Source organism: Capsicum annuum, chromosome 7 (assembly GCF_002878395.1).
Source record: "Capsicum annuum cultivar UCD-10X-F1 chromosome 7, UCD10Xv1.1, whole genome shotgun sequence".
Classification (NCBI taxonomy): domain Eukaryota; kingdom Viridiplantae; phylum Streptophyta; class Magnoliopsida; order Solanales; family Solanaceae; genus Capsicum; species Capsicum annuum.
Genome location: NC_061117.1, coordinates 216354130 through 216368130, shown reverse-complemented (window position 1 = coordinate 216368130; position 14001 = coordinate 216354130). Strand labels below are relative to the sequence as shown.

Below are 14001 nucleotides of genomic sequence, written 5' to 3'. Positions count from 1 at the left end.
AAGTTTTAGTGGCGACAAACAAGTCGCTGCTAATTCCTTTATATCAGTGGCGACCTAGCCCCAATATGTTTTGTCAAAATACATTTTGCAACGTAATTGTCTATCTTTTGTGGCGGTAATAGTCGTCACAAATAACTTATTATTGTGGCGATAATTCTTTGTCGCCACAAATAACCTTTAGTTACGGAGGTATTACCCACGGCATAATTGTCGCTGCTAAAAATATTCAGTGTCAACTTTTGGTTCTTTTGCGGCAACTTTTGTCGCCACTAAAAATCAGATTTCTTGTAGTGACTCCCATGGTCTGTCAACTGAAACGTGTACAAGATAATATAGGGATTCAACATCAATTGAAACGAAAAATAAGCATGCTTGAATCTGAAATCAGGATAAAAATGAATCTTAAACCTACCTCAATCCCAACAGTTCACCACTTTCTTTACATATCAAATGTGTTGGGTTCGAAATCGAGAGGGCGTCATGCAGAAACTATTAGTTGCAAACTATGAGACGAAAAACAATATATACTAAAAATATAATTTTATTATATAATTTGGCCAATTGGCCTACATATAAAACCTAATATTAAAAATATAAAACTAATAAGAGAAAATCTACCCCTAAACGAAAATCTTAAAAGACTACATTGTGAATGCTATTGTGTTATGGTATGAGAAGGGGGTCTTCTATTTATAAATGTCCAAAATCTTTCCTCCAAGAAAGAAGTTAGCCAAATATGAAAAAGAATTATATTTTTTCTTTCAGGAAAAGTAAAAGTAATTATGGTAACTTTTATTTTCACTCTAAGAAAAAGTAAAACTTAAATATAGTAAGAAAATCAGGACAAAAACCCAAAATGCACATATTTTGATGCATCCATCTTACCAACCATGCTATTCTTCCCCACTTGTACCTAAGTAAGTACACCATTGTAGTGGTCCACATAAAGTGTGCTTCTTCTTCTTGGAAGGACAATGGACCATGTACTCCTCATATATGGTATACAAAATAGAACAAATCTAGAACATGCCAATGCATGCCTTCATTTTTGTGATTTCAGAATTTAAAGTTCATGAATTTCTATAAAAATTTCAAAGTTAATACGACTAAGTTACTAAAATAGTTAAGTTCACATATGATTATTTTGTAGATATTTAGTGAATTTTTCAATATGTAGGTACAAGATCTAGGCATAAATTATTAGATTAAAGTGTACCTGGGCCGACCCTTTTCATAATGGTTGGGCTGTTGGACATTCACGATCAATCGATTCAAATAAATGTCATATTATGTCATTTCATAATTTGAATCATTTTGACCGTGATAGTTCAAATACAATTCATATACCATATTGATACAATTCATATATCATATTAAGACAGTTCGTAAAAAAAATAGAGCAGTGAATTTATTGGTAAAAATCGTATCATTGTTTTATATAAAATATGCATTTTTTAATATGATGTGTATAGAATTTGTATCATTATTGTGGAAAAAATATATATGTATGAGATGCACATAGAAATTGTATATTTATTGTATAAAATACATATTTGTATCAGATATATACCAAATTTATATCAGTATTGCATAAAGCTGTCAGTAAATAACTAAAAAATAAAATTAAAATTCAATGGTTATTTTCATGTCAATAATTTCATCCGAAGTGTTATTTATATCTTTTCCCCACTATAAATCTGCCCGTGGACTTGAACCCATTTGTACTTTTCAACTAATATATCTATAACTATCTAATACATGATATAGTTTAATAAGTTATCCCAATTTAATAAATATTTCTTGAAAACTGAACACTACTAAAAAAAATGAAATATAAGAGTATAGTTTGAAAAACATATAAATTTTCGTCATGGATTTTTTAAGCGACGACTTATTTTGGGACGGAGGAATATAAGCTTAGTTCTTGGGACTTGGCCTCTAGAACCAATGGAAATTACCTAGAAAGAATCCCTACTATGGGTGGGGAACAAACAATTTCTTTATTCAGTGGGAAATTGACCAAGTTTGGAGGGGTGCTGTGAGAAAATCCTTTCAAAGATTTTTGGACCCCTTCTATAATAGACATTCAAGAACTTCCAATTATTTGTCTACTCCCATACTGAAGTTGACATCTTCCTGCACTTTTATACACAAATGTGGGGCGGCTGTACAAGTTGATGATTTAGATTTTAGATCCAAGCAACAGCACATTGAACATGACACGTTATTCTTGATAACCGTGATGTCTGCATCAGCTTTCTGCACCTCGACTAATGCCACGAGATACCTAACCCTAACTCTGTCCACCAAGGTATAAATAAACCACATTTGGGATTTTTCTTCTCAGCTTCAACCTGAACAGTCTTTATGTTTCTCTCTAGTTTTTCGACAGGAAGTTCCAACACAACAATGGCTAAGGCTCCTAAAATGAGGTACTCAACAGAAGTTGCTCCATCAAGGCTTGTCTCTATGGTAAAGGGTCCACCAAGAAGAAGTTTGGACACCATTATTGAGGAAGAAGATTATGTACCAACTACTGTTTCATCTTCTGTTGATAGAAAGATGGAACAAGAGAGATACCATAAAAGTTGTCTCTCCACATAATGCAGTGGCGGAGCCACAGCCAACGAAGGGTGGTCAGATGAACACCTTCATCGGAAATTTTTTTCGAGTATATAGGTTAAATATAGATATTTATGGTTATATACATGTTGCACACCCTTGACAAGCTAGAGAAGCATAGTCTAGTGGTCAAGAGTGTGCATTTACGCATCAATAACCCGGGTTTGAACCTTGGCAGGTGCAGCGGTGCTTTATTTTCTTTGTTTTTTAAATAGTTCTTTGCCCAAGGAAAAATACGAACACCCTTAACCAAAAGTCTGACTCCGCCACTAACATAATGTATATGATCTTTGTTGCTGCCTATATATATAAATGTCTCGAAGAAATTAGCGGAGCTAATTCATACCCCTCCGGTAAACTAAGAACAGCAACCCCCCCACCCACCCCCCCACGTTTAACCCCGGTTTTTTACCATTAGCAAGAACCTGTTTCAAGTTGCATATCATAAGGAATTCTAACAACTGCTTGAAATACAGTATCAGGATTCAGGAAGTACAGCTTGTGGAATGTCAATAAAGTGCATGTTCATCGCGGAGAGCTATTTTTCTGCTAAACTAGCAAAGATGTTTCTTCTTTTATTTTTGTTTTGCTGTACCATTTCACAGCCTATATTTTATTGGTAGGGAGCCACAAATGATGAGTGAGTTGAGTTGATCAGCTTGTATGTGGAAAGAACTTTAATTTTTGTTATCTATGATGAATAAAAGGAAAAACTTTTTCTGCAAACAGGAGAGTAAATATTGAACCAAGGAGTCATCAACTAAAATGATCGAAAACAGTGAAACTAGAGCAGCTTTATATTCAAGCATCATTACTTTTAACTTGAAGCAGTTGTGAAGCACAATCTGCCATGAACACACTCAATTTCTATTAGCTACAGAACGCAACAGTTGGTATTTGCTAATTGCTACAAGAAAATGGTGAAATGGGAGGGGGGGAAGACCTTCATATTTTTGCATTTTGATACATAACCTGCTTAAAACAGTGTGCAATAAGCAGAAATGTGAAAATTCACCAACAGCAGAATAGAATATAGTCAAATACTACACAAAAGGGCTAATCCTAAGCTTTGAACAGGCTAAAGTAACACCTTTTTTAGGCTAGTGCACATACACAACAATTACCTGGTACCTCAAATTCCATTTGTACCACGCCCATCCCCGCTCAGCCGCCACCCCATAAAAAATCCTGCATAGGTATAAAAGGGTGCCAGAATTTGACCCTAGATTGAAATTTCACTCAACAGAAGCTTTCCACCAATTGCAGAAAATTGTAAAAGTTTGACAGCAATTAAAAAAAGAGTGAGAATCAACGAAAATGGCGGGAATGAACTTTGTGAAACATCTGGATGTAGATGACATCCATTGAGAACTCCGGAGCAGTTCTCTACTTGCACCATTCGACGAGTAAATAGTGAATGAATTACATTGTTGAACAGCAAGGCACATACCATGTAATGGAAACAGTAGAATTACTTGTTCCCTTGTTTTCTGAATTTCATTTCAAATTGAATGATATTGAGTTTACAAGATGACGCGTCTAACCTAGAGCATCCTAAGATTTTCAATTTTGGAACTTCTTTTCTCCATGCTACTATGACTCTACATGTGTTATCATCATTCATCTTGAGCAATTCAAACAAATGATGGACTTGTCTCCCTTTACAAAGAGGAACTCAAAATGATATGTATCATTTATATACATTGCAAGAGCACATAACGATGGCCAATTCTCTGCAGCTCACCTTCGAAAGCATCAAGTATATTTGACAAGCAACCAGCAAAACTCACCCACGTGTTGTGCTGATCATCGCACTAACAATTGAGTAAACCCATGCAGAGGAGAGGAGTCATGTACAACCCCAACTATAACTGGCACACAAAACGTATTAGGCTATTCACATCTAGTTTTCTCACAGGCCTCTCCCCACTTCTTCAAATGCTGCTGCCATTGATGCTGAGGCCTCCTCGAGTGTTCGTCTTTTCTGAACTGAGTTGAAAGTCTCCAGAATATCACCCACCTCAAAGTCATCAAAATCCTCAACCCCAATACCACACTCCAGACCCGCACTAACCTGTCAAAAAATGCAAATGGTAGTGTATCAGGATAACTGACAAAAAAAAAAAAATTTGCCTACTTGTGTAAAGATATATGCATAGCCTGAATTTCAACGACACTGTCGAATTTAGACGAAATAGAAACTTATGATGCCAGTTTCAAGAATTGTTAATTTTATCGATCCTTCTTAACCCAGAATTGGCATAAAACATCCTGCATAAATCCCACAAAGGACCTCTCCTTAATATGTTGACAACATCTTTGTATCTAGCCAGCTTTATATACAATGCTATTTCTCAAAGAGTATAACTAATCTCAAGGGAGAAAGACCTACTTGCTACAACTGACTGCGTTCACAAAGGGAAAACTTCAGATGAGGAGACCTTTATGTCTAATGCATAATCGAATGAACTCCAAGTTGATTAAGCAGCTTTTACAAAAGTTAATCATGAAAAAAGCAGTTAGAACGAGTCTCAGTGCCACTTCCACCTGTAAGTTTTCTAGTTTTAGTCAAAGATAAGATTGATAACCTAACTAGTAACTACACTTTTAAATGTCCAGAATATCAAATCGTCACTACAGGACAACTCAGCTTCAAGTAAACCTCAACCACAAGAATTCTGTAAACTATCCTTGCTATCTGCCATGAAAGAACGTTGCAAGAGGATGGAAAGCAAAAAAAAGTGGAAGAAGGAAAGAAGAGGACCAGATAAAAGAGCTGTCCAGTTGAAGAGGTTTTTGTGATTCAATTGGGAAGTATACAAAAAGCCACAAGAGCTGTTTCATATTCGAGGAGAATATTTCAGCTGAATGATGGGGAAATGCTTTTATATATAGAAATTTTCAACTGCTGGAGCATCTTAGTGCAACAACTATATACAAAAGTTACCAGATAGATAAATGCTAGCGACCCACAAGATCCAATTGTCTGCTAGTCCGATTCCAGGTAATCCTTAAAGTCAGCAGAATGTGCTAGCATGTTCACCATTCATATAGCCTTAATTAACTCAAAATAAGTTGCTTACAAGCACACAAAAAGCATTTTTCCATTTTTCTGTTTCTTTATTTTTAATTTTTGTTTCTTTCTTGATATAGAAAAACTGAAGGCATAATATCCCTTTTCCCTAGATTTCTAAAGAAAAGTGTTTGTTTGTATACCTCTTTCACAGCTTCCTTCACCCGTCTTAGAGATTCCACCACACCAACATGAACTTCTTTGCCTTTTCTAGTGACACGAATACCACATCCTTCCACTACTTTTCCCTCTGTTACCATGCATCCAGCAACACGACCACTACCACTGCTGAACACAGCACGCACTTCTGCTGAACCAATGGGCACTTGTTCCTGCAAATATACAAAGAGAGTCGCATCATTTTCAAATACTTCCAAGTATATACGATCCAACAGAAAACATGATAACATTTTGACAATAAAAAGAAAAAGAAAAGGTAACATTTTTCCACAAATAGGGGTATTGTGTTCCTTTTCCACCAAAAACTTCAATTATTTAAACATTTTAAAACTCAAGTGAAGTAACGAGATTAAACCCTTGAAAACTCTACAAGTTATTACCGTAATCTACAATTCACCCCCCTCCCCTAATCCTCAAGAAATTTTGGAAAGAAACAGGAGGCAAATTTAATACCATGGAATGAAGAGATCATAATAATAGATAGGTTCTCGTCTTCTCGAGCTATTTTTATTCAATAGAAAGCAAAAATCTTTTGAGTATCATTAAATTTAATTGAAGTTGTGAGATTCAAAAATATATCCGTGAACGTTACTGATCTATAAAAATCCCACCCACCAAATGCACTCAGAAAATGTCAAAAGGACACATGACATGCACAGTATGAATGTTTACCTCAACTGATTCCAGAAGTCCCTCCATTGCATTTCGCACATCATCAATAAGATCATATATAACTTTGTAGAGTCGGATCTCAACACCTTTATTCTCTGCATAGCTCTTGACAGAACCTGGAGTTCTAACGTTAAAGCCAAAAATAATAGCTTTACTTGCTACAGCAAGATCAACATCACTGGAGCTCACATCACCAGTAGCTTGCAGTAGGAACTTCAAAGTGACATTATCCTGTGGAAGAACCTGAAGAGCTTGTCTGACCGCCTCAATGGATCCCTATACAGGATTTAGGGATAGTAGTTAGAGGTAGCAAGGCAACCTCATCTCAGTGAATGATCATCAAATGTATTACACATTTGTGATTGACAGGATAAAGGTATAGCAAACCAAAATATAATTTATTTGAACAGTTAATTGCAGTTCGTGGAGCCAAAAAAGAGAAAGATGTAGTTTAGGTTTTCTTCAATAAGATCTCATACCATTGCATTCAAAGGTGTCACATATTTAACACATATTGAGACATGGTCCAGCAAAAGCTAAACAATAAAGCTGTCAGCAACAAATAGGTACCAACCTAAAAGTTTGCCCAGCTAAAATGCACCGTCAGAATACAGCCTAATAATGATTATCACTACCATTTCCAACATACATCCCAGAAGCAGAAAAAATATCTGCATTATTATATTTTGAGGTCTTACAGCAACGTAAAATAATCAGAGAGATGAAATTTGGGGCATCTCAACAATTAGAAGGCCCATTTCATTTGCTTGGCTAGCACTGAACAATGCAAAGAGTCAGCATTTAGATCAATGTCACTATCAAGCGAGTGAAAGATGAACTAAAAGGAACTAAGTTGTACCCTTCTTGAAGTTCTAATGTAGACTCTTATGATGATCAACTTTATCAGTTAAAAGCCTCCAGAAAGTTAACTGAGCTGAGAATTTCAAAATAGTGTTCATTCACAAACTTTTGATATACCGAGAACCATACAAGCAACCTGATCTACAACATATTTCTCTATAACAACAAATAAACTTCTTGATAATTCTTTTCAGCCTCTTCTAGAGTAACAAAGATATATATACCTGAAGATCAACTTTCAAAATAATATTTAGTTGGTGCAAGTCTAGACCAGTTCCTCCTGAAACAGCAGAAGCAAAAGAAGAGAGTGTAATTTTCCCATCACCGGCCTTTGCTGATAAACGCTCACTCCGCAAGGACTCCGCTCGTTCTTCGGCCTTTTCACGAGCAATATCAAGGGACCCAACAACCTCAAACTCGTCACCAGCAAATGGAACATTGTTCAGTCCAATCACCTGTATATTGACTAATCATGTTGAGAATTTAAACAGAGACACATAAAATATACACATAAAAGACAGAGCAAGTGTTTTTTTCCTTGATAAGGCAAATAATTCTATTAATGTTGGGGAAACGCAGATGGAGTAACCATTAAAAGCTAGTCAGAGATGTTGTGGTCAGTCAAGAATTTCACCAAGTAATATAAGGCACACAAATGGTGGGAATGGTCAATAGGCTTTTCTTTGGTAAGACCCTTGGCTATCAGATCGTAAAATTCACTAAATTTCTTTAGGTAGGTCACTTGACTCATAGATTTGAGGACAAGACAAATAAAAGGGGTGCTACGACTCAAATGGATTGGCCACTTCACAACCCATAGTCAGTCCTTGAATCTAATAGGAATTTTTGTTCAGTTGTAATTTACCATTTAAAGAAATCACTGATAGCAACTTATGAAGAATGACTACAGTATACTTCCACCGTATTTGCAGGAGCTTCCTGTTTGGACACTAATAATTAGTCCATGACCTCTTAAGAAGAAATCTAGTACAAGTTCCAGCTGAGGACACTTTATTGACAGAGTAGATGGGAAGAAAAGAAGATAGAAAAGAAGGAAGCATACCTGCACCGGAATGGAGGGTCCAGCTTCATCAACACGTTTTCCCTTATCATCAAACAATGCCCGCACCTTGATATAAGTAAAACACGTATTATTTCAAATGGGGAAAATTCTGGAAAATGATCAACTTAAGGAACATACTCACTGCTGAATACATAGGAGGAGACTAGACTATAGGTTTCTTATAAACCAAATCAACCTCTTTTTAACCCTTAGATCAACCATAGAGGGAAACCTGACAGTGAATTAAATTAAAAAACATTTCCCAAATTCTTTTTAAGTTCTTATTTGCTAACCTTTCCATAAGCTTCACCACAAACTACTACATGTCCTCCTTTCAGTGTACCATTCTGCACAATGAACGTTGCTACAGGTCCTTTAGATTTATCAAGACCTGCCTCAATCACAGTTCCCTTGGCATTTCTCTGAGGATTAGCCTTCAACTCTTGCAACTACGGCAGAAAAAAACGATGTTAGATAATGTTCCTATTCTTTTTCTCCTCCGATAACTAAGGTTTTAAACAAATTTACGGCAGATATATCAGAAAATGGAGGAAAATATTCAGAAAACTAGTTTATACTTTACCTTCCAGCTCCGAGGATATTCAATGCATAGTACTCCCTCTGTCTCAATTTATGTGTTTTACTTTCTTTTCTACCTTAATGATGTTTCTTATAGTAATGACATATTTGAGACCACAATATTCAGAAGGTACTTTTGGTATGTTATGCAAGCCTTAAATTCAAAAGTCTTCTTTGTGTTATTAAACTACGTACTCGGTCAAAATAAGACACATAAAATGAACAGAAAGGGTAATAGGACAAATATGCAGAATCCACAAGCACAAAAACAGGCAAAAGAATCTCCAAAACAGAGACATCTATTACACCTCCTCAAATGGTATCTATGTCAACATGTCTTGTCACCAAGAGAGGTGCGACATATAATATGGGATTTTCGAAGAGTAAGGTAAAAACAACCTAGAAAAGCATCAAAGAGAACAGACAGTCATGACATCATCTTACCTCCGCAACAAGCATGACCGTTTCCAGCAAATCATCTATATTCTCTCCTTTAAGAGCACTGATCTGTTCAATCAAAAGGAAATTGATGAATGCTGAGATATGCAGAAACGTGTTGCCGCATAGTTTGCAGTTTGACTACCTTAACCATTGGAACATCACCGCCCCAATCTTCCGGCATCAAACCAATGGTGGAAAGTTCTTGCATGACTCGATCAGGATTTGCTCCATCTTTATCAACCTAAAATCAGAAGGAGGCAAGGAATCAATTGATAAAATTTTACATTTAAGCAAGAGAAAAGAAAGACTAAGCATATATGTGAATGAGACCTTATTTATTGCAATCACAATTGGAACTCCGGCGGCCTTGGCATGTGCTATGGCCTCATTTGTCTGGGGCCGAATTCCATCATCAGCTGCTACTACAATGATAGCAATGTCTGTTACTCTTGCTCCACGAGCTCTCATTGCCCCAAAAGCCTGGGGAAGAAGTTAGAAAAACCACCTGGCTGAGTTAAAATTTGAAAAAGTTGCTGCTTAACATTATAGGGCAGCTTTTATCATCAGATTTTGATGCCAAAATAAAAGCTGATTTTAGGACAAAGAAATCAGATGTAGTTGACCTCTGATAAATTTAAGCATTTAAACTATATTGAGTACCTCGTGTCCAGGTGTATCAAGAAAAACACATATCTGGGGCTTGGAGTCAATAGGCACTTGCACCTTATATGCCCCAATTCCTTGAGTAATTCCACCAGCTTCAGATGCCGCCACCTACAATATCTACTAGTTAGGATTCAGCTTCCAACTAAAGTCACGGGGATCTCAGACAACAACCATAACATAAGCAAATTACAAACTTCAGTATAAGACAATAGCAAAGGAGATCTCAGTCTACCTTGGTCTTGCGTATATGGTCCAAGAGAGTAGTCTGTCAAAGAACAACCCAGAAAACACATGTCAGTTGGAGCTCAGTATGAAGCATTTAATCATAAATATGTGCATAAAAAGTATAGCCTATGAAGTTTTATTGGTCACCTTTCCATGATCAACATGACCCATTATAGTTATGACAGGAGGTCTATCTTCTAGTTTGTCTAAGTCATCTTCATCAAAAATTTCTTTCTTTCTTGCCATCTCTTCCACTTTAACCGAGGCAGCATCGATAACTTCCACTTCATATTCTTTGCAAACCATCTTCACTATGTCATTGCTGAGAGTTTGCACACCATCAGGCTTGATTCCTTTTGAATATAGAAGACCAAGGATTTCACCTTCGCTAGTAGCTAAGTTGTAGGCCAACTCCTCAATTGGCATGCCTTCTTCAACAACCTCTAGAATTTCCACTTTGACAGGTGCAGACTCTTGAGCAGCCCTAAGTCTGGCTGCCTTGCGACTTGCCTTGGTCCATTTCCTTCCCTTCCTTGCTGCACCAGGAATAGAAACATCAAGCTCTGATGCTTCCTCATCAGGAATCCCATCATCAACAATACGCCTGCGTTGTCCTCCAGATGCACCACTCTTTTTACGGAACTCCTCCCTGAATTTACCGGGAGGTGGGCTCTTTCCTGGTTTTGGAGGGGCTAAAACAGCTTGAGCAATCATAGGATCAACAACTGGTTTCTTGGAGGCAAATTTGTCGACCAATATTGTCTTGCGTTCTTTGGTCTTTCCAGCAGATTCAATTCCATCAGAAGGCGGGGACCTCGCCGCAGCACCAACATCCTTCAATATCACCGGTTTCTTGATAGCAGGAGGAGGAGGAGGAGCTACAGATGGTCTTGCTAGTAACTGTGGTTGAACCTTCTGCGGTGGCTGAGGGGGTTTTAGAGGAGCAACACTTTGAGATTCACTCTTCCTTCCACCATCAGTCATTGGTTCCTGTTTAGGAGGTGGTTTTACAACTTTTTGCACAGTAGCAACCGGATTCCCTTTTTTCCAGACACTCTTCAGTGTTTTGGACTTCCTGTTGGACGAATCATCGGAATCAACTGGCTTGCTATTTCTTGGTGCAGTACGTGCATTGGCCGACGACTTGTTGGCCGACACGTTTGCTTTTCTGTTAGTTTCTAGCTTCTCCACTTTTTCTAATGCCTCTCCAAGTGACTCAATGACCTTGTTTCTCTCTTCTTCTTTGGGATTTCTTTTGTCATCATCAGAATCAGAGCTAAGGACTGGTCCATTGCCTAAAGCAGGGCCAGGTTTAGGTCCAGGTTTTAATTGTGGTCTCGGCGACGGCTTAAGCAAAAGATCAGCATCATCGTCCTTTTTACTACTAGATGAGGAATCAAGAGAAATTGATGTACCCTGATCAGCAATGAAGTCAGTGGTGACCGAATATCTACAGACAGAAACATAACGCCATCTTCTCCCAACCCAGATTCTATTTACGCTTCTAAAGTTCTTGGAAAAAGAAACCCTCCTAACTAGTGAGAATGACCCTTCAAACTGTCCAGAAGAACATCCACAAACACTCCCCAAACTCACTAGGGAAGCCATACTACTCATTTCACTGTACACTTATCTTAAAGCTCCAACCATGGACTTGTCCAAACAAAACCCAACAAACCTACAATGCAGCAACTGAAAACTCAATTCCCAACACTCTCCTCCAAATATCAAAAATCAGGAACCTGGGGAATACAACGAAACAATTCAATAACAAGAATTATGAGAACTAAAGCTAAAGATTAGTAAAAATATAATCTTTTTGAAATCAAGAAAAGAACCCCAGATTGAATTTCTTCCATTTGTTAACATGGGAGCTCAAAAAGCTACTACCTTATTGAGGCAGTGACCTTGTTCTCATAAAGGTAAAGATCAACCATGGACTTGTACAAACAAACCCCCACAAGTACTACCTAATAATGCAGCAACTGAAAAACTAACTTCCAAAAATTCCAGTCCAAATATCAAAACCTGAGCAAACCATGAACCAATTCAATAACAAGAATTATGATAATTAAAGCAAAAAAAATGGTAAAAATTTAATTTTTTTGAAATCAAGAAAAGAACCCCACATGAAATTTGTTCTATTTATTAGCATGGGAGCTGAAAACATCTTATCTTTATGAGACCCAAAGGTAAAATTTGAACTAAAAATTTGATCTTTTTGGAATCAAGAAAAGGACCCCCACATGGAATTTGTTCTATTTATTAGAATGGGAGCTGAAAACATCTTATCTTTAAGAGAGCCAAAGCTAAAAATTGAGCTAAAAATTTGAACTTTTTGAAATAAACAAAAGAACCCCAGATGAAATTTCTTCTAATTATTTAAATGGGAACTGAAAAAGCAATTACCTTAATGAGGTAACGACCTTGTTCTTGCTTAAATTATTGGCTATTTACCAACAACACGCAGTGTTAAGCTAAGCTAGTGTTAGTTTGTGTGTGCAGTGTTTTTCAGGGAGAGATAGGACATGAAAAGGGCAAAAAAGGAGCGAGTGGCTGAGAGGGAATTGAAATCAGAAAGACATGGATATACAAATTTGTGATTTCTGATAAGGCTACGGCTAAGGTTTTTCCTCGTGATATATTTTCTCATATTCATATTATATTCTGTTTGATTTTTCTTGTTGCTTTATAATTCACGAAATTTAATTTCATTAATTTTTAAAATTAAATAAAATTAATATTTAACAATTATAAAAAAATATGATAAATTATAATTCTTCTCGAACTATAAAATGATTAACATGTAATTTAACTCTCAAAATGTGAAATATAATAAGTAAAAGAGGAAGAAAAATATTGTATATCTAAGATATAAGAACATAGTCTAGGGATTTTCTTCGGATTATTTAAAAATATATATATTTGAAAAACAAAGGAGTTTTTTAAATCTCATCTCAACTATTTATATTTTTTGTGTGTGTGCGTCTTTTCTTAATTTTCAATTTTGTGTGTTGAGAAAATAACCCAAATGGTCTATTAATGTACGAAATTGAATCATTTTGGTCTAATATATCACTCAATACTAGACGCAAGAGCCATGCAAGCATCGGATTAATATATATTTATCTTAATTTATGTGATATCAATAAATTTCTGAAAGTCAATTAAACTTTTCGAATAATTTTTAAATATTTTAAGTTGTTAATTATTGTGATGTATAATAATTTATAATTTTTTCAAATAATCTTTGTTACTCTTGTTGTTTCAATTTATGCGATTCTGATGAACTTTAGAGAGTCAATCAAATTTTTTAATATAATTTTTAGATTGTTGTAAAATATTTTAAGTTATTAATTATTGTACTTTATAATCCTTTTACATAATTTTCAGATAATACATGCTACTCTTTCAAGAAAATTGAAGAATAGGTGTCTTTTAAGTCTTGAATGAAGGATTGGTGACATTGACCAACAGATAGGGTCAAACATTATTAGGAAACTTGATCAAGTTAATTGTGGACTTGATTAATATTTTTAAAACTTTTTAATCTTTTCAAAAATACAAATCAACCCAACCCACACCCTCTTCAATCCAAATCAACCACTCTCTCCTCTCT

At 36.0% G+C, this 14001-nt stretch overlaps 1 protein-coding gene across 2 annotated transcripts; it reads right to left on the bottom strand.

Moving 5' to 3' along the window:
• Nucleotides 1–4069: 4069 nt before the first annotated feature.
• On the bottom strand, nt 4070–13044 carry LOC107876870 (translation initiation factor IF-2, chloroplastic). 2 transcript variants are annotated; one of them, XM_047415500.1, is made up of 14 exons: nt 12792–13044; nt 12273–12410; nt 10530–12124; nt 10390–10422; nt 10152–10265; nt 9822–9971; nt 9634–9732; nt 9495–9557; nt 8765–8920; nt 8472–8537; nt 7633–7863; nt 6548–6823; nt 5839–6027; nt 4070–4696 (listed from the first exon to the last, which is right to left on the bottom strand). In XM_047415500.1, the coding sequence occupies exons 3-14, from the start codon at nt 11997–11999 to the stop codon at nt 4535–4537; spliced, it is 3009 nt and encodes a 1002-aa protein (XP_047271456.1). In that variant the 5' UTR covers nt 12000–12124; nt 12273–12410; nt 12792–13044; the 3' UTR covers nt 4070–4534. The 2 variants fall into 2 exon arrangements, with proteins under 2 accessions (XP_047271456.1, XP_047271457.1); XM_047415501.1 differs by lacking the exon at nt 12273–12410 and having other exon boundaries at nt 12792–13041.
• Nucleotides 13045–14001: the final 957 nt, after the last annotated feature.